The 20285-nt window shown below is 45.1% G+C and overlaps 1 protein-coding gene across 1 annotated transcript; it reads left to right on the forward strand.

The window, feature by feature from the left end:
* Positions 1-1059: 1059 nt before the first annotated feature.
* Positions 1060-20025, forward strand: NPFFR1 (neuropeptide FF receptor 1). The gene is made up of 4 exons (XM_053388533.1): positions 1060-2716; positions 5610-5921; positions 14563-14662; positions 17069-20025. The coding sequence occupies exons 1-4, from the start codon at positions 2701-2703 to the stop codon at positions 17958-17960; spliced, it is 1320 nt and encodes a 439-aa protein (XP_053244508.1). The 5' UTR covers positions 1060-2700; the 3' UTR covers positions 17961-20025.
* The last annotated feature ends 260 nt before the right edge of the window (positions 20026-20285 follow it).

Genomic DNA, 20285 nt, shown 5'->3' on the forward strand with positions numbered 1-20285 from the left:
TTCCCATGTAGCTGAGCCCCATCTGCCCCTCAACTTTCCTCTACAGCACATGCAGAAACCGCCTTCTTGACCGTTGGAGTCACTATTGGTCTTGTCCACTCAATCCACCAGAGCCTGTTTTTGCATGCAGGGGAAGTCCCTAAGTCACTGAGGGTTTGAGACCCCTTGGCTACCCCTCACCTGGTTTAGCCAGCTAGTTAAAGCCGTTTCCCAGAGTGTGGCCGCTGTCGCATGCTGACAGTTTCTAGGAGCTGCAGGTGGGAGCTGAGTACGGGGGGGGACCAAAGGTGGACAAACTACCCCCAAAAGAGCATTGTAGCCCTCCACTAATACCCTATACAGTGGTACCTTGGGTTAAGAACTTAATTCGTTCTTACCCTGAGAAACTGTTCCTAACCTGAGGTACCACTTTAGCTAATGGCTGCCGCCGGAAAATGAATTCTGTTCTCATCCTGAAGCAAAGTTCTTAACCCGAGGTACTATTTCTGGGTTAGTGGAGTCTGTAACCTGAAGCGTCTGTAACCTGAAGCGTCTGTAAGCCGAGGTACCACTGTACACCCCATTTCAACCACCTTAAACAGTCCTGGCTTCCCCCAAAGAGTTCTGGGAGCTGTAGTTTAAGGGTGCTGAGACTCATTATGACAACCTCTATTTCTCTCACAGAGCTACAATTTGAGGGATTTAACAATCAAGCCTTCTTCAAAGGGAGCTCTTGGCATTGTAGGGGAATGGGAATGTGGCCGTTTAAGGGTTGTGTCTGTTGGGGGCTGTTATGAAGAGAACCCATACTTCACTGTTTACCACCACAGCACGGATCGGGCCCGTGCAGTTGGTGTGCCCCAGAAGCAAGCCCACATAGTTAGATTAACCTGCAAGCAATGAGGCAAAGGGGCCGAGAAAGTTACCTGTCTGAGATCATCTCCCAAACATGAGGCACTTATGGCAAGACTTGGACCTGCCGCTGGAATGGAAAAGCCCATCTGGGACCAGAGAAGGTGATATGTGCCTGTCCCCACCCTACGGAAAGGTGTGCTTTTGGAACTGAGGTATGAAGCAGTGAGAGAGAGAAATTATGTTGCTTGGGGCACAGAGAGAAAGACAGGGAAAGGCAGAGGAAAAACTGGGTGGTGGTTCTAAGCTGAAAGCATCTGGGGATCTTTCTGTGGGATCTGATGCAGGGCAGTGGATTTGCTCTCCAGGGGAAAGGCTGCAGCTCAGTGGCAGAGCATTGCTTTCCGTGCAGAAGGTCCCAGCTTCAATCCCTGCCATCTCCAAGCAGGGCTGGGAATGTCCCTCCTTTGAAACTCTTGAAAGCTGCTGCCAGTCAGTGTTGGCTGTATTGAGCTAGATAGACCAATGTTCTGACTTGGTATAAGGCAGCTGTGTCTGTTCCTAGGATAATATAATGCTGCTTGCCTCCCTACGTTCTTCGTGGACTTGCCCATTTATTCTTGCCCATGCAAGTCGGCAGGTAAAACAAATGTGACCAAAAATGCCCTACACCTCCAGAGGGATCTCTGCTGCAAAAGGGAAGTCAATTCCAGCCAATTGCCACCATTCGGGAGCCCTGAGAGGGTGTGGCCCTTGAGCTGGGAATGGTTCTTCTGGATTCCAGGAGAGAAAGCTGCAAATATGACTCAGATCTACCTGAATAGGGCTAACAGTGAAATGGGCAAGGGAAACAGGCAGACAATGTCCATTTTGGAGCAAGAGGAATCTGATGGAGAGTGGGCTTGTTTTGATTTCCCTCGTTCCTCGGTGTGCATGGCCTCTAACCTCTCTTCCACTCTTTGCCAGTCTGTTCCTGCCAGTCCAGTAATTACTGGGCCAGGTGTTTGCCTGTGTGCCTCTGCCAGGTGTTGTTGTAACCATGGCACTGGGGAGAGGCACAACCCCCCCCCCTCCACTGATAAGAGCAGCTTCCAGTTTTTCCTCTCAGTGAAGTCAGTTGGTGGGAAAAGATTCCAAGGAGCAGAGGCTGAAGGGAGGGGGAAGGAGAGAGAGAGAGAGAGAGCAAATTCAGGCACTGAGCAAAGCCAGTTAGCAGCATCTGCTTCGGTCACCAGCTGGATTGAAAACAGCCCTCCAATTTCCACCTGCTGCAGAGCAGATAATTCTGGAGCTGTTCATCAGAAGGAGCTGGGGTAACTAGAGAGGACCTACACCCAAACCATTGCAAAAGAAACTTGACGCCAACAAGTCTTTTGGAACATTTTCCAAAAAGGCATCCTTGAAGTGTGTGTGTGATCTCAAGGAGGAAAACCCCGAATAAGGGCAAACTGAATATTTGCAAAGTCTCTGCGCGTTTGCTTCACTGAAAATCCTGCAGTGAGATCTTGAACCAACGACTGTTTGCAGAGTGCCTGATCTTGAAAACTGCTTCCATCATACTGGAACAGAAGCAGAGAGGCAGACCTGGGGAAACAGGGGTATTATAGAAAGAAGCAGCATCTTTGACAAAGCAACGTAAGCTCTCCAAACTGCAGGGCCACTGATTTAAGTGCAAGCAGCCGACTCTCAGGCCAGAAAACTCTTACCTTGAAATAGCATGACTGACTTATTACCGTGTGTGAGAGAGAAAGACTAAGCCTAGAGGAAGGAACGTCGCAGAGCGGGACTGATTTGAATACTCTGGTCCACTGTCGAAAACTCAACCCCCCACAGATATAGTTGGAGAATAAGCTGGATACTCACAGCATCATGGAAGATGAGGAAGGTAAGGACCTTAGATTCTTTATTTGGAAAAAAAATAAAATAAAACTTGGTTTGCTTAAGACCTGCTCTCCAAAGCTGATTTTTTAAAACAATTAAGTAGATTTTTCTCATGCTGCTAATCCAGTCTCTGTGTAATTAAGTAGTTACGTGTGATCACCTAACAATCAAGAAGAACTTTTTGATTTGATTGTTTGTTGCTGTTTCCCCTGGGCAAAACATGCTTTATTTTGAATGACCTAAACAGCTAGTGAAGGGATGTGTAAGGGGGGGTGAGGCACCTGTTGTTTCTGTAACCAGTGCTTTGTAAATGCTGTTTTACATATCAAAGCAACTGTACAATGCCCCCTGTAGCTAAGTGCAGATTTGAACACTTCATTTCTTAGTTGGCTCTGATCTGTGCTTCCAGGGGGTCTCCAAGAGCTTTTTTGTTTTATAAGCCCCAGAATCGAGGAGTCCCATTTCAGTATTTGCTGTTACCCATGCAAGCTACGTAGGTCAGATTTGTGAAGTTCTTCAGACTGTCCTAAAATCTCCTGGGTCCACACAGCTGATGGGGACCAGTGGAGTCCACCTGGCTGCCGGCATTCGCCACAGAGAAGTCCTGGGAGGAAAAGAGCCTGCTCATATGAAACCCTTCTTCCATGGTGCAGGGTTGCATGCCAAACCAGGAACAGGGGGGAACCTGTTGTCTGCACAAGGATGGATGTCATGGGATGGATGCAATGTCTGCATCTAGACCCCCATCACTGGATTGATTAGCCACTGTTGATCTGGCCAGCAGGCTCTGTTTGTGCCAGGGAGCAATGTGTCTCAGCCTACTATTTGTTTTCTCTTTGGGGAGGAAAATGTCCTCTCTTTTCCCCCTCACTCTTCCCTCAGAACACTCTGCTGTTGCGTCCATCCGCTAGTACCAAAATGGCTTCTGATTTCCCCAGATCTTGGCACACAAAGTACCTTCACAATTCTTCAAGGATGGGGACACCTGCTGCCCTCCGCCTGTTGCTGGACTCCAGCTTCCCTCAGCCCCAGTCAGCACGGTGAAGCAGTCAATCTTCTATGCTGACAGAGCAGAAGATTTTCAAATTACGTAATGGGGCTGTAGTTCAGGAGATGGCTTCCAAACTTCTAATGGGAAGGGACATGATGTAGGTGTTATACGGCCAGAAAGACTGACCTAAGACATTTTGCTGCTTCAGGTGGAACAATAAATAGCTCCCACATCCCCTCAAGTCACGATGCACAGCAGCACCCAAGATTAGCCAAGTCCTTTTCGCACCTGAAGCAGATTTTTCCCCAGGAAGAAGCTGGCCAGGTGTCAGAAACTAAGGAGACCCTCAGTGACAGCAACCACAGGAGTCTACCTTGGTCACCTTAAATGCTCACAAATTGTTTGTAGTATATGCTTTCATGCACTAGAGGCTACTTCACTGTGACTTTTAAATAGGAGGTCAACTAGAAAAAAACAGCCAAAGACAAGTTGTTATTGTTGTTCTGTTGTAAAATGCAGCCACTTCTTACTTCACTGAGGGCCTTTCAAAATAATTAAAAGATGTGTTTATTTCATATACATGAATAGCTTTGCTGGTCAATGTTTGCCTGCTGAAGAGGCACTTCTTTCACCAGGCCTTTATCACCTGAGTTGTATGTTTTTTGGATCAACCCTATTCTTGTGGATATGGTTTGTTTCAGACTGTTTTAATATTGCATTAGAAATTGTTGTAACCCTCTCTCGGAACATTTGATGCAGGGCAGATAATAACAGTAGTCGTAATAATAATAATAGCAATGACAAGTTTTCTGTCTAAAAACAAAAGCAAAACAAAGCTAAGATATGTGCTTTGGACCTAGAGAGGGTTAGCAGAGCTGTCATTATTGCCACATGAGGTTGTTGCACTGCACATTCCTGCCACATTCACACCATACACTTAAAGCACTATAAACAGTTGTTGTGTGTCCTCCCCCAAAGTATTCTGGGAGCTGTAGTTTGTTAAGGGTGCTGAGAGTTGTTAGGAGATTCCCAATTCCCTTCACAGATCTACAATTTGCAGAGTGCTTTAACAATCTCTCTTCACAGGGAACTTCAGAAATTGTAGCTCTCGGCACCCTTAACAAACCACAGCTCCCAGAATTCCTGGGGGGGGTTAGCCACGACTTTTCAAAGTGGCATCATAGTACTTTATGGTGTGAAGATGATCTTGGAGTTAGTTGCCTACCTTGGAGTTTTTTAGGTCGGAGCCCATTCCCCTTTGGACTATGGTTCTTGGTTCTATTTTCACATGCCTCCCAAAAACAGAAGATCCTTTGGGGGAACGGCTGTAGCTCAGAAGTAGAGCATCAGCAGAAGGTCTTCGGTTCAATCCCCAACATCTCCAGATAGGGCTGAGGACCCAGCCTGAAACCCTGAGGAACCATTGCCATTCAGTGGTGACCATAGAGGGATCAGTAGTGGATTCTCATGTTCCATGTGAGTTGTGAAACCTTTGTGTCGAGATCGCTTATTGCCTTGAAGTGAAGAGGAGCTAAAATAACTGAACTAATTTGCAGTGAAGCAAGATGAAGGGAGAACAACGCCTCAGTAGGTGCAGGCAGGGGGAGAACTATATTATTTCAGTTATTCCAAATAGATAAGCTCCCTGTAAACCTCAATAGGTATGTGTTTTGTGTGCCACCACAGGCTTAGCTTTGTTTTCAGTTGCTGTTTTTAACCTTTAATGGTGTTGTTGTGATTTAAGCACATTTTTATAACTAGATTTGAAGTAGTTTTCTGTAGGTCGCTTCAAGTACACTTGTGAAAGAGCAGGATTTAGATATACATGAATACTTACAAGAGCATATTTTCACAAACCAATGAATTGCAAGTTTATCTTTCATTTCTTTGGGTTTTATCCACCCAGGTGACACATCCTGCCCTACCAACAGCAGCCCATCCTTCACCAGGAATGAAAGCCGCAGCCAGATCTATAGGGGGAACTATACCTTCTCTTCCTACTATCAGCACTCCTCTCCAGTGGCCGCCATGTTTATTGTTGCCTACGTCTGTATCTTCTTCGTGTGCATGGTCGGCAACATGCTGGTGTGCTTCATAGTGCTGAAGAACCGGCAGATGAGAACAGTCACCAACATATTCATCCTCAACCTGGCTATCAGTGATGTCTTGGTGGGGATCTTCTGCATGCCAACCACCCTGGTGGACAACCTGATTACAGGTGAGTGAAAGAACAAAGTGCAAACACATTGGAACATAAGAAGAGAGCCCTGTTGGATCAGGCCAAAGGCCTATGCTGACCTGCATCCTTTTCCCACAGTGGTCAGCCAGATGCGTATGATAAGCGTGTTTAGAGGAATATGGTATGTATGATAAGGGTGTTTAGAGGCATATGGTCTCTGATACAGAAGGTAATACTAACAAATGAAATGCTAACAAGTCTCCTGTGCCATTAGGACTGTTCGATAAGCTTACAGTGGTACCTCTGGTTACGGACTTAATTCATTCTGGAGGTCCAATCTTAACCTGAAACTGTTCTTAACCTGAAGCACCACTTTAGCTAATGGGGCCTCCCACTGCCGCCATGCCGCCACCACTCGATTTCTGTTCTCATCCTGAGGTAAAGTTCTTAACCCAAGGTACTATTTCTGGGCTAGTGGACTCTGTAACCTGAAACGTCTGTAACCTGAAGTGTCTGTAACCTGAAGCGTCTGTAACCTGAGGTACCACTATATTTATAAATGTTGGGCCTTGCTGGTTTTGGAACCTATTTAGTGTCTCCAATAGGACTACCTTAAAATGACAGAATATGCAATTGTTCAGATGTTTCCTAGAATGCAATTATTTTCTTCAGGCAGACTTTCCTCATTTTGAAGTTTATCTTTTTTCTTTTGTGAGCTAAGGCAGCTGGTGTTCCTGTGACAAATACTGGTGGCAGAGTGACAGATATTGTATTCATAGAGTAACTTCATTGGGAGACAGAATGAGAAGTATTGAGATTTATGAGGTTTGTTTTTTTCCATTCACGCAGAGAACAACTTGGTTTTGTTATTGGAAAAAAGGGCAACAGTCTCCAATAATAATTTCTGCTATGATTCTCCCCAAGGAGGGATTATCCTCTTCAGTTCTTTAACATGTACAACATGTTTGCACAACCAAATGGTGGTACTTATGCCCTGCAAATTGTGTTGAGGTTAAGGATGCTGAAAAATCCCATTTGCAGAAACTGCTGGTGTTTGCTTATTTGTACCACGTCCAGATTGAAATCAATCAAGTGAATATGGTCAGTATTCACTGTTGTTGTTTGCAGTCGACAAATAATATATGATCGATGAGACACACACTCCTTGGAATTTGCACTTCATTTCCTTTGCATTAAAATAAATGGTGTGGAGTAACATAATGATAACATAATTCATTACACATAATTTCACCATAGTAGACAGGAAGAAGGATAGCTTAATATTAGTCAGAAGCCAAACTGCAGTGGAATGGAAACAGCGCTGCAGCAACAAATTCAAGGCAGAACATAAATCAATGCCTTTTTACACCCATAACTGAAGCACCTAGTTTTGGGACTTCACAAATTTCATGACATTCCTAATCCTGAGAGCTTTATGTCTTTGTGCTCTCTGTAGTCAGAGGGGAAGAGAGTGGAAATAATGGAGCTGGGAAAGAGCTGGGAAAATACTACTTATCTAGCAAAGGTGGCTGACAGAGGGTCTCTGAACAAGAATGGCTTGCAACCATTGGTTCTTGCAAAATAAGGAGAGTATCAGCAACTCTATTATTTAATTGTGTTCTATGAAAGCACAATTTCCAGTTTTGTTCTGTCCCATCTCTGGCCAAGGCTTTCTCTGTTCGCTGAATGGTAGGCATGCCCAGTCCAAGAATTCTGCAAATTTTCTCCAGTGTTCCTCAATACCATAATTTGTGAGCAAAGATAATGCTTCTCAGTGCTCATCCAAGTGACTCAGATGGCTGAATGATGAGTTCCAGTCAAATGCCATATAGACACCCAAAGACTGCAGCATGAGCTATGCCCCCAAAGTCCTTTCTCTTTCCAGAGCCACTTTTCCTAATTCACACCCAATGGGGATAGGGCATAAGGTGTCGGCCTTTGGCAGAGCAGCAACCGGTTCATTTGGAGCCAGAGATTTGGCAACCATAATGGCACCCTGAACTACACCACCACAACCACTCTATTCCTCTTCCTGACTTGTTGACCCATTGTATCCCTTCCAACCCTCCAACTCTATGATTCTATGATCCCCAGACTTATGGATTATAGCATTACCCCAATAGAGTCTGTTCTGCCTGCTATCCAACAATTCTGGGAGTGAAATTCCTGTACTTGAAAGCATCTCTCAGGGTTGGCCAACCTATGAAGCCAGGTGAGGCATCTGCCTCAAGCGGCAAGATCCCCAGGGGCAGCAAATCCCAAGACTGATTGTTCTTCCCCACTTGTTCCTCGTGCTGATCTCTCTTCACCCCTTCTTCCCTGGTGGGAGGACTCCCACCATTTGGGGATTTGCCTCAGGTGCCCAAATACCTTGGGCCAGCCCTAGCATCTCTAAACAGTAAATCTGGTTTTCTGGGTCGTATCAAAGTCTAAGATAGCAAGGATGTTCAGCGGCTGATTGTTACTCCGGATGGGAGGCTGGGAATTCACATTCTGCAAGCATTAGCATCTTTGTAACAGCCGGGGGGGGGGGACATGGCATGGCAGGGTGGAGAAAAACAAAATCTAAAAGAGCACGAGTAATGTCTGCCTCTTTCAAGAAACAATAGCTCAAGGATTTGAATGTCAGGGGACATAATTGAACTTCTGCCAGCCATTCTTTCCGTTTTCCAGCAAGATGCACATTCATTTCAGTGGAGAGCAACATCTTTTACAATGTACAGCATCCACGTTTGTCGAGATGAAGCTCCAGGCAGTGTGATCAACAGAAAACATTTATCCGTGTGCAAAGTGTAACGTAATTGTTTCCTGACTGCTGAGTCACCTCCCTTCCCTTAAGAGCTTTTGTGGATTTGGGAGCTTTGGAAACCCCGCTCCGTTCATACTGCAGGTCGGGGTATGTATGCTGTAGATCTGGCAGAAACCACAATTTGGCAGAAACATGGTTCATTCACCTATTTACACCTTTAGTCTGCATGGAGGAGCCCAGATTTTACAGCATGGCCGTTTCAAGAGGGGCTTGTCCTCCACAGCCATGGAGTCCAAGGCATCTCTCCCAGACTGCCTTCAGCCAGCCTGCCCAAGATGGATCCCAGTCTTTTCCTCCTCCTCCTCCTCCTTCACAGAACACCCTGCTAAAAACTCTCTTTTCCTGTCACCTCATTACCCTGTTACCCCAGTAACCTTCCCAACTTCCAGTCTCTGTTCACACCTCAGGGCAAGGGGGAAAGGACAGTTCTCTTGCATTGCCAATGGTCCTGTGTTGTTTCTTAATGGCCCTAACTTGGCCAGGTCATTTTGCATACACTAGTTCCAGAATTCCTCTGCGGTTTGTATTTCTCCTTTCATATCCGAAATAATCAAAATCCTATGATTTATTAATTTCTAGGGTTTAGTCGTGTCCGTCCCCCCCCCCGAATATTTATAACAGTAGGAAGCCTCAGGTGCTTCAAAGCACTGCTCGGGAATCTTTAAAAGTCCTGCATAGTGCTTTGAAAACCCAACTTTGGGAGTTCAAAGCATTCAGTCATCTGATATCAAATTTAACTCGTGAGTCTAGCATCTGCTAAGGAACACACGAGCCAAAATGGTTTCTTATTCCATACTAAGCATGACCATCACCCATTCAAAGAAGGAGCCACCAATTCTACCAGGCTGAAGCAAGTCACTTGTGTAAGCCTATGCAGATCTCTGAATCTCAGCCGATATTTCATAGACCTTACTATGTCTGATATTCCTTAGACTCTGGGATATTCAGTGAAATGGTGTTGAGAGATAGCTGTCAACAAGCGATTTGTTTTTCTTATCCCTTTTAACCAGCAAGGAGGTGGAAATGTGATAATGAAAGGTTAAGATGCAAGCTACTACTTATGGAGAACTGCAGATAAGATATGGAAATGCCTGAGATGTTTTGCCCAAACATCAAATACCTTATTAGCATAATTCCTCATTCCAGTGGAGCATGTCAGTATAGCAGCATGCCAGAAACCAGTTAGGGGGCAATTCATTGATCAGTTAGACTGGAGAAATCTGATTGGCCTCAGTGGAGCTTACCTCACTGTAAATGACCCTTGAATATTTCTCTTTAGGCAAGTCTGAGCTCTGCCTAATGCCAAATCTAAGGGTGTTCTGATTGGACTTTGGATTGGATTGCAGGACTGAGCCATTGCTGTTTTTAATCCTGAAAGCAGCAATAGGAAAGAAGCCAAGCTGCATGCTTAAAGCTAATGCTCCATGTATGTGTGTTCGAAAAACACCGTTCCGAAATTATGTTATGATTCACATTTCTGCTGTCCAAACGAAAGGGAGCAAAGGCAGGCCCATTTTCACCACGGAAAGCCGCAAGTGCTGAGAGCCTGAGAGACGAGCACAAAAAGATACAAAGGAGTTTTGGAAACGGATATTACGCTACCGGCTACCTCTATCTCTGTTTTTGCTGCAGTAGGTAACCCTGGCATTGCACTCTTGTAAGATAATTTGTACTTAAAACAAGATCAGATTTCTGACTAATTATTATGCAGAGCAGGCAGGCACATTCCGACTCAGCCGGGCGGCCCTGTCAACGGCTGAAAACCTTAATTTGTTAAAATCATATTTATGTTTCTGAACTGCTATTAGCACTTCAGAGCTATGCCTAAAAGTCCCCATTCCGCACTGTATCCTTTTAATCAACAGAATAATGAGCTACATGCCAGTTACGAGATTGCTATTGCTTCCCCAGCTCCCAGGGGAGGATAGCTTCAATTTCCCTCTCTGATTTTAGTGAATTAAGGATGGGGTTCATCTAACCTGCCCTGTTACTGGAAGCTGTGCACAAGGACTTTCACTTGCACAGTGGGGCTTTCCTTCCCCCCATGTCACCCACACCCCTGAAATTAGCTCTGGGAGGGGTCAGGAGAACCCCCAGAATAGCATGGGGGGGGGGAGGATAGTTCACTTTGGGAAGCGGGAATGCTTGAGCAAAGGATTATTTGAATTCCACCCTATGTATCCAGCTGTCTCTGGGTGGTAGTCAATGCTAGTCTTCCTCAGAGTAGGCCCATTTGAATCAATGAACCTAATTTACCGTATTTTTTGCACCATAACACTCACTTTTTTCCTCCTAGAAAATAAGGGGAAATGTCTGTGCGTGTTATGGAGGGAATGCCTACGGGTGGCATGCCTACGGATTTTCCTCCTCTAAAAACTACGTGCGTGTTATGGTCGGGTGCGTGTTATAGAGCGAAAAATACGGTAATCATGCCCATTAACTTCAGTGAGTGCACTCTGAGTAAGATTAGCACTGAATACCTTGTTTTATTTACACATTAAGATCTGGAAATTCAGGATACCAATTCAAATTCCCTGCAGTGGTGCCATTAGGTGCCCCTGGCTTATTGAAGAATTAAACAAACGAAACACATTTATCCTATGTCACTGTAAATAAATATGTGGTTAAGTGGTGGTATGTACCTTGAGTGAGGCTCTGTTGTTTAAGCTGCTACGTCTGTCTCTAAAAAGTTACCCCAGTCTTGAGTGTGAGCTGTCTCAGCTAGAAGCTTCCCTGGGCTTGCTGACACCTTCATTTGCTCTTGATCTGTGGAAAGTCAAATAGCTTCTCCCCATCGCCACCTCCACTTACTGTTAACGATGGTACGTACCTTCCTTGTAGGTGTCAAAGCTCTTCCTTTATTTATATGGTCTTTGTGTTTCTACAACAGAGGTGGCTGGGCTAGAACTCCCAGCAGCCCCAGCTAGCACGGCGAGTGGTCAGAGATTATGAGATTTGTTGTCTAACAACATCTGGAGCATCTCAGGTTCACCTCCCCTGCTTTACCGTATCAGTCTCCCCCAGTCCTTACCCCATTTCTTGGCTTTCGACATTCGACATTGGTTCACATTGACCATTCAACAGTAACACCTTGCAGAGGATTCTGGGAAATGTTCTTGGGTGCGCAATAAGTGCACACATGAAGCCTTATGTGAAATGGGAGGGCACTGCAGGAACTAGCCTGTGTTCTCTGAAGGCTGTGAATTGGACTGCAATGAAAAAAAATTATCCATCTTGGACAAACTGCCCTTGAGGGAAGTCGATCCAACATTACGGTTCCACTAACAGAAAAATAGGTTTTGAACTCCACTGTGTTTAGCCTGTGGTCTATAGTAAATAAAATAATACACAATGGAATGATTTTTCTCAAATTTATTTAGCAATTTGAGCTTTGGAGTTTACGGCTACTAGCACCATTCCCAATTACAGGCCACAGCAATGCAGATAGAATATCTACCCAGTTTCAGTCTCCAGCATTTTCAGGTAGGGCTGAGGGGGGGAAACCTTCCAAACCCCTGGAGAGTTGCTTGACATTATCCTGTAGATAATGTCATGGCAGATGGACCAGTGGTCTGACAAGGCAGCTTATTATGGGAAGGAAAGGTTGTAGGGCAGTGGTTTGGCACCTGCTCTGCATGTCAAAAAGCCCCGGCATCTCCAGGTACGACTGAGAGAGACGCATCTGAGATTCTGGAGGCCTACAAGGAGTCCCTAGAGACAAAAAACTGAGCTAGAGGGACCTAAAGTTTGCCAGCTTTGTATGTTCCTATAGCACGTCTGTCTCTTTGAACATTCTGGGTCTAAAAGCTGTCATTTGGAGATAGAGATTAATGAAATATTATGTCCGTTCTCCTGCTTTCCTTCTGTCCCCCACCCCTCCTGTAATGATCGATGGTCTGTATGTTGCCTCTAAGTATACCTTTCCCCTCCTCATCAAGTGACAACTGTCCACTTACCCTCTTATCACCTTGAGCACTTACAGCTGTCAAGCGGGGGGGGGGGGGTAAATTCACCAGTAACTTTGAGGATTCACTCTGCTGCTGAAGTCAATAGAGAGCCATCACAGCAGTAAAGCAAAAAAGAGGTTTGTTCTCAAAACAAGTGCAGATTTTGCAGCAAAAGCTCTGAACGTATTTTTAAATGTGTGGCTCACTCCCATATTTAGCTAGTTCTCTTTACTATCTGCTCTCTGACGTTTCCTGCAGAACTTTACACCCGTCTTTCCAATCTGCAACCAGCATATATGATGAAAATGAAGCACATTTGCATAATTTCTGATACAAATAATAATTAGTAGCATCATTATGCATATGTTCTGATTCTGCTAGGCATGGAAAGGAGCGGTGCAATTGCAGCGCTGGAATCCTGCCCCCTTGCACTTACGCAGCAATTCCTTTTGCTTCTGAGGTTTTGCTAAAGATTGCCTCTGCACATTAAAATCTTTTCAGTCCAAAGGGCTAGAAAATTCTTTCCAAACAAAAAAATAAAGCTTTGCCCATATCCTCTCTACTGATTAGAGTATGTCTAATCAATCAGTATCTCCCCTCATATAAGACACCTGTGTTAGAAGGGAACAGCAAGCGCTTAGGGCAGGAGAGTGTTCTGCACATTCTTTCGAAGGAGATGTCAATCTTTTCTTTTTTGACAGTAGGAAATTCTAAATGGGTAGCTGTGATACCACATGCAGCTAGCTCTGGTGCCCTGCACAAATCTGACTTATTCAGAAATGAATGGGATTGTGATCGTATGGTGAATGGAGACATCTAGAGGAAGCTGAAAACATTAAAGGCCAAACGCAGCATGCTTACAGCCTTGGGAGTACTGTACAGTGGTACCTCGGGTTAAGTACTTAATTCGTTCCGGAGGTCTGTACTTAACCTGAAGCACCACTTTAGCTAATGGGGCCTCCTGCTGCCGCTGCTCCGCTACTGCACGATTTCTGTTCTCATCCTGAAGCAAAGTTCTTAACCTGAAGCACTATTTCTGGGTTAGCGGAGTCTGTAACCTGAAACGTATGTAACCTGAAGCGTAGGTAACCCGAGATACCACTGTATTTCTAAAGGGCAACACAGTCCTGCTTGCTGCAGGAAGATAGATAAGGTCTGCCTCAGGACATTTGGGCATTTAAAGTAGATAATCCAAATGACTCCACACCTCAAGGAACAAAACTACCCTGTAGTGTAGAAGGTTGAACACAAAATGTGTATGATTTTTTAAAAACATAATTTAAAATAGACACCATAAACACAGGGAATGGAGTCCTTATGGGAAATGGGATTATGCTGAATGAAAGTGCAGAGGAAGCCACTGAAAGGGTCTGCTGGCACCTTTGTTATTGCTGGATCTGAGCCTGGGAAACTGAAAAGAAAATCTGTTGGCCAAGCGATGCAATAGGATATTATAATTAGTATGAAATCCCCATCTTTGAAAAAGAGAGAAACATGGATAAACGTTGGGTTGAAAACAAACAAATCGTGATGGGGTTGCCGCAGCTGAATGGTGATTCCCATGGACATGGGATCTCTCACAGGGACTTGATGCTAACTTGCAACTTGTGAATAATTTGGAGGCATTTATTTGTCAATGGATCGTTATATGTCACATTGGTCAGGCTACACTGGTTGCAGGTCGTTTCCCAGAAAACATTTTTTTCCACAGTTTCCAATAAATATTACAATATTGTTGCATGTTTGGGGAGTCAGTCCGCATGATGCCAGAATCCTTTCCGATTCTTGGCGTCCAAACTAGACGTGGTTTAGCAGCTCTCGGAGAAGGCTTGGGTTCGATCACTGTGTGTTTGCTATATCACCTCTCATGAGGACTAGAATGTTAAGAAATGCACTGCAGTTGACACTCTGCATATCATTCCAGGCTGGCCATTTGACATCACCATGTGTAAAATGAGTGGCTTGGTGCAAGGGATGTCTGTCTCCTCTTCCGTGTTCACCCTGGTGGCCATTGCAGTGGAAAGGTAGGTTTGTTCTATTTATTTCAAAGCGGTTATAAACCACTTAGTGTTTTTAAAAACCTCAAATTGATATGTGGCATAAAAACAGTAAATGGTATCATTAACACAAAGGCAACCTTCCATATAAGAACAGGAAAAATACAGCATATTAAAAAAAATTGAACAGGAATTCCTGCAGACAAAAACAGGGTGTGATTTCATGGGTCAGGTCATTGGCCATTGCGACCCATATGTTGGCAACCTCCTATCTGGACCATTGCAGTGTGCTTGATGTGTGGCTTCCCTCGCAGCTTGCCCAGACACCTGCAGATAGTACAGAACACCACAGCCTGGGTGATGCTCCTTTTCAGGCCCATACCATGTCGATGCTGAGGGATCTGTACTGTGCTGCCTTCTAGCCACCAAGCCAACTTTAACGTTCTGCTGCTTACATAAAAAAAGGTAAAGGTAAAGGACCCCTGACAGTTAAGTCCAGTCGCAGACAACTCTGGGGTTGCGGCGCTCATCTCGCTTTACAGGCTGAGGGAGCCGGCAGACAGTTCTTCCGGGTCATGTGGCCAGCATGACTAAACCACTTCTGGGGCAATGGAACACTGAAACCAGAGCAGCACACAGAAATGCCATTTACCTTCCCACTGGAGTGGTACCTATTTATCTACTTGCACTGGCATGCTTTCGAACTGCTAGGAGCTAGGATGGAGCAATGGGAGCTCACCCTGTTGCGGGGATTTGAACCACTAATTTTTTGATTGGCTCAGTGGTTTAGACCACAGGCTCAGTGGTTTAGACCACAGTGCCACCCGCATCCCTGCTGCTTACATACAAAGTCCTGATTAACTTTGGACCAAGGCTACCCTCCACTGCCCAGCCTTGCAACCAGCTTTGGGAACCCAGTTACTTTTGTCATGACCCAATGATGATTGGCTTGTGGTAACACAGAGGAGGCTTCCCTCTTCCCTGCCACTAGGGGCACCAGTTTTGCAGAATGCTCTCCCTGCTGATATATGAGGCCCCATCACTATTGGTATTCCACTACCTCCTGAATGCCTACCTGTTTAGACAAACATTTCCTTTAACTCCCTGATTTGTTTTTAAACTGTTTTAATTGTCATGCTTTTTAACTGGCTTTTGTTTTGCTGTATATTTTAATTGAGGACGTTTTGGTGCTCTGTGTATTTCATTACACATGGAATTTTGTTTATTGATTTTATAGTTGCAAACCACTTCAAAACCATTTTGGCATATACACAGTATATTAGCTATTATTAATAAGAAATAATAGCCAACACAGTAAATAAGCAACAATTTTTAAACCCCCATCAAAGGCATAGGCAGAGCCCCAAAATAATCTTCTCTGTCAACTATGGAAAATGTTACAATGGTACCATATATAATTTTGATAACATTTTATCCGTTTATTATTTATGTTTAACATTTTTAGTGCTTCTACCTTCTCTATAACCCACTGTCTCTGAGGATCTATCGCACATTGCATAGTTTTTAACTTCTTGCAACTCTCCTTGAATGTTTTGGTAGAAAAGTGGGGTGGAAATTAGAATAACACCTCCCTTCTCCCAACAAGGGCTTCAGGGAGAAATACTTTTCCCTCCCTGCATTTTATCAGCACAACAACCCTGTCAGGTAGGTTGGGCTGATTAGCCACTCATATCATTTCTGAGCAAGAATCTGAGCCCAGGTTCCCCTGACTGAGGTCTGGCTGCAGCGTTAGTTTCAAAAGCTGCTCATGTTTGCTTTTGCTTTTGGGGGGTCTATTGAAGTTAGTTCATATGTTTCCTTTTAATGGCGTTTTGTCCTGAAATTATCATATCCTTTTAGAAAAGCTAGAAAGCCACGACTGAGGAGCAGTTTTCCCTCATGCAGGAAAACTGCCTTCTCAAAATGTTGCTTATAAAAGGCCCTTTAAACCCCTTGTGTTCTGGTACAGTACACCCCACAAGTCTCTCAGCAGACCATGAAGGAAATGCTTGTTTCTCATAGCTTTTCCAGTGTTGTATCTGGCTCTGTGGGTTAAACCACAGAGCCTAGGACTTGCCGATCAGAAGGTTGGCAGTTCGAATCCCCGCGCCAGGGTGAGCTCCCATTGTTCGGTACCTGCTCCTGCCAACCTAGTAGTTCGAAAGCACGTCAAAGTGCAAGTAGATAAATAGGTACCACTCCGGCGGGAAGGTAAACGGCGTTTCTGTGTGCTGCTCTGGTTCGCCAGAAGCGGCTTAGTCATGCTGGCCACATGACCCGGAAGCTGTCTGTGGACAAATGCCAGCTCCCTCGGCCAATAAAGTGAGATGAGCGCGCAACCCCAGAGTTGGTCACGACTGGACCTAATGCTCAGGGATCCCTTTACCCTTTACCTTTATCTGAATATATTGCTTTTTCCCTCTTCTTGCTTAGGTTCCGCTGTATAGTGTACCCATTCAGGCAGAAGCTAACTCTAAGGAAAGCTCTGGTCACCATCATTATAATTTGGGTCTTAGCCTTAATCATCATGTGCCCCTCAGCAGTCACCTTGACCGTCACCCGAGATGAGTACCACTTCATGCTAGATGCCTACAACAATTCCTACCCGCTCTACACCTGCTGGGAGGCATGGCCGGACAAGGAGATGCGCAAGATCTACACAACCGTTCTTTTCTCTCACATTTACCTGGCCCCTCTCACCTCGATTGTGATTATGTACGCTCGGATTGCCTTCAAACTCTTCAAGTCATCCGCAAGCATTAGAGGCTCCCAGTCGGAGGAGAACGAGGGAAGGAGAGTGTCCAAGAGGAAAATCAGAGTTATCAACATGTTGATCATTGTGGCGTTGTTCTTCACCCTCTCTTGGCTGCCCCTCTGGACTTTGTTGCTGCTGACAGACTACGGGAACCTCACCGAGAATCAACTCAACCTCATCACGGTTTATTTTTTCCCCTTTGCCCATTGGCTGGCTTTCTTTAACAGTAGCATCAACCCAATCATCTACGGGTACTTCAACGAGAACTTCCGGCGAGGATTCCAGGAGGCCTTCCAAGTCCAGCTCTGCTCCATGGAAACAGAACACAAAAACACCTATTCTGACAGGACCAACAGTGGGTTGCTTTTTGGGGCACGCAATCGGATTTTTGTTGAAGTTCAAGGCAGTGACTCAGCACAGCCCTCTGAGTCTGGTCAGAGTAGCCTTTTGAGAACAGGGCTGTATCCTACAAGGAACGGAAGGGTAGCTCACCATGGTCTGATGGTGGAGGACTTTGACAGCAAAAGTTGCTCCCCCAAAACTGTCAGTATCCCAGCTTGGGATATCTAAGGATATTTGAGATGCTGGTGGATTGATTATACAATATATCGTTACATTACTTTCACAGCATGTGAGCCAAATCCATTTCCAGTAAGCTTTTCAAGACCAAACCCAATTGTCGGTGTAGATATCTAAGTGAAGGGACTTGACATTTGTGGAACTTCCTCTTCTTATCCTGGGTTTTGATACTTCAGTATGACACGCACCAGTTTTTATAAAGCACTGCAATTTATAAATGCTTATTCCTCCCCTTAGAACCTTGTATATATTCCAAATGAGGTGTTGGGATTCAGGCCTGTGTTCAGGGCTGTCTTAAGCATATCTCACAGAGTTGTCGACCTTTTTTTAAGGGGGGGGCTTCGGTCCAGCTCGTTTACATCGCGTGGTCCAACGCGTGCTCGGCGCTGCATGTAAGTAAGAGGCGCCCAGATCGCAGCCCAGACGGCCTCCCACGAAGCCTCCCTCTAAGTGCCCAGCGCCCCTTACATGTCCCCATCCAGGGAAGTCTGCATGACAGGCAGGCCAGCAAGCAGATCAGGTGCCTTGTCGGCTGTCCCATCCTCGCCCGGCGCCGGGATTGCACAGGGCGCTTCCCTGCTCCACTTGCAGACTCCACAGGGAGGCATGCAGAGCAGTGACGCACCCAGAGATGGGTGGGAGAGACATGCCCGTCCTGCCCTGCACCCACCCCCGATTGCACCCGCCAGGCACCCAGGCAGCCCCGGCAGGAGGGGACGCAAAGGGGCTTCCCTGAGCCGGACACAGTGCGCTCCAATGGGCAGCTGAAAGGAGAGGAGAGGGCTGCCCCAGAGCAGGGAAAGGAGCATGCCTTGACTCTTCTTCCTGGACACTCAGCCTGTGGTGCCCTCCAAAATCTGGTGCCCTGGCGCCATGCACCACTAACGTCTATGGGTAAGACGCCCCTGCCTGTGTTTAAAGAGGAACCAGACAGAACAATTATTCTGAACTAGTTTTCTAAATAGAAGCGCAGTTGGCTGTGACTGGTCTGCAACCTCATCTGTTGGAAACTGCTTGTTGTGCTACCTCAACAATAAAAGCAAGGTAAGAGTGACAAGTGAGAGGAAGAAAAGCCTCCATTCAGGAAACAGGAAGATACAGTATTTAGAGCACACACGCATGCAGACCATTCACTTACTCTATATCAGCCCCATAATTGATCCATTAACTTTTGTGAGACTGCCCGAGAATGATTCAAATTTTACTGTTGTGTCACAGTTGCTGCTTATATGTGATCAGATGCCAGGGTTTTGGGGTTTTTTTTTTGGTTGTTGTTGTTTTGTTTGTTTTCGTAGGAAGGTGTCTCTGGAATCTGAGATTCCCAGCTAGCATATATTAAATTTTGAGAAGCAATTTCAAAACCTACAGTGTTGGCAGAGAACATTGTTTATGTTCCCAGCTTACTGGGGTGGGTGTGGGGTACCAGTTTTATTTATGTCACCAGGAGCTAAGTTTAAATGATGGCAGCACAGCCAGATCCTGTCAGGGATTTGGTTGGGATTTTTTGTGTTAATATGCATCACTTTAAACTTGAATGCCGTTGATGTGTGTATCTCATTGGCCAATTTGTTGCCCATTCACCCTCTTGGACAGATTGTGACCAAGTTGGTGTTATCTACCTCACTGCTCAGCCTTGACTCCGTGTTATTTATGAATAAGCTAAATAACACCAGCCCCAAAACATATTCTTAGAGGAATGTGTTTCTTAGTTTTAACAATGAAGGAAATTATCTCCTCACAACCCCTGCTTCCTGGTGTATGCCCATTAGAGGACTTACCTGTACTTTTATCTGTTTATTTTTCCCACGGTTACTAAGTCTCCTTAGGAACCTTAGCTGAAAGAGTTTGTAAAAGCTTTTTGAAAGTCCAGGTATATAATACCTGTCAGATTACCTCTACCTGCATGTTTGTTGGTGTTGATCCACTAAAAAAATAAAAATCTCGAAGGGGTGTTGAGGCAGTGTTCCGTTAATTTTATTATGCTGACTTTAAATGTTTAGCCCACCTTCCGCACAACTTTGCAGAGTACCGTAGCTTGTTGTTCCTTAATTGTTACACAGGGGATATAGCTGTGCTATATACAAATATGACACTAGATGGCGACAGTGAGCTATGCAAAATTCAATGTATTTTTCAAAACTTTTTTCATATGTGTGTAGATCCCACCCTGGAGAGGAGATGACATCCTCATTTCATTTCAGGAAGGGATGCATTTCTACCACATGAGGTTGCCAAATGATAAAATAAAGAGACTGTCCTGCTTTTTATCAGCAGCTTGATCTACAGAAATCAGCAGATGAAGCTCTTCGCAACAGG

The sequence above is a fragment of the Podarcis raffonei genome, chromosome 5 (assembly GCF_027172205.1).
Source record: "Podarcis raffonei isolate rPodRaf1 chromosome 5, rPodRaf1.pri, whole genome shotgun sequence".
Classification (NCBI taxonomy): Eukaryota; Metazoa; Chordata; class Lepidosauria; order Squamata; family Lacertidae; genus Podarcis; species Podarcis raffonei.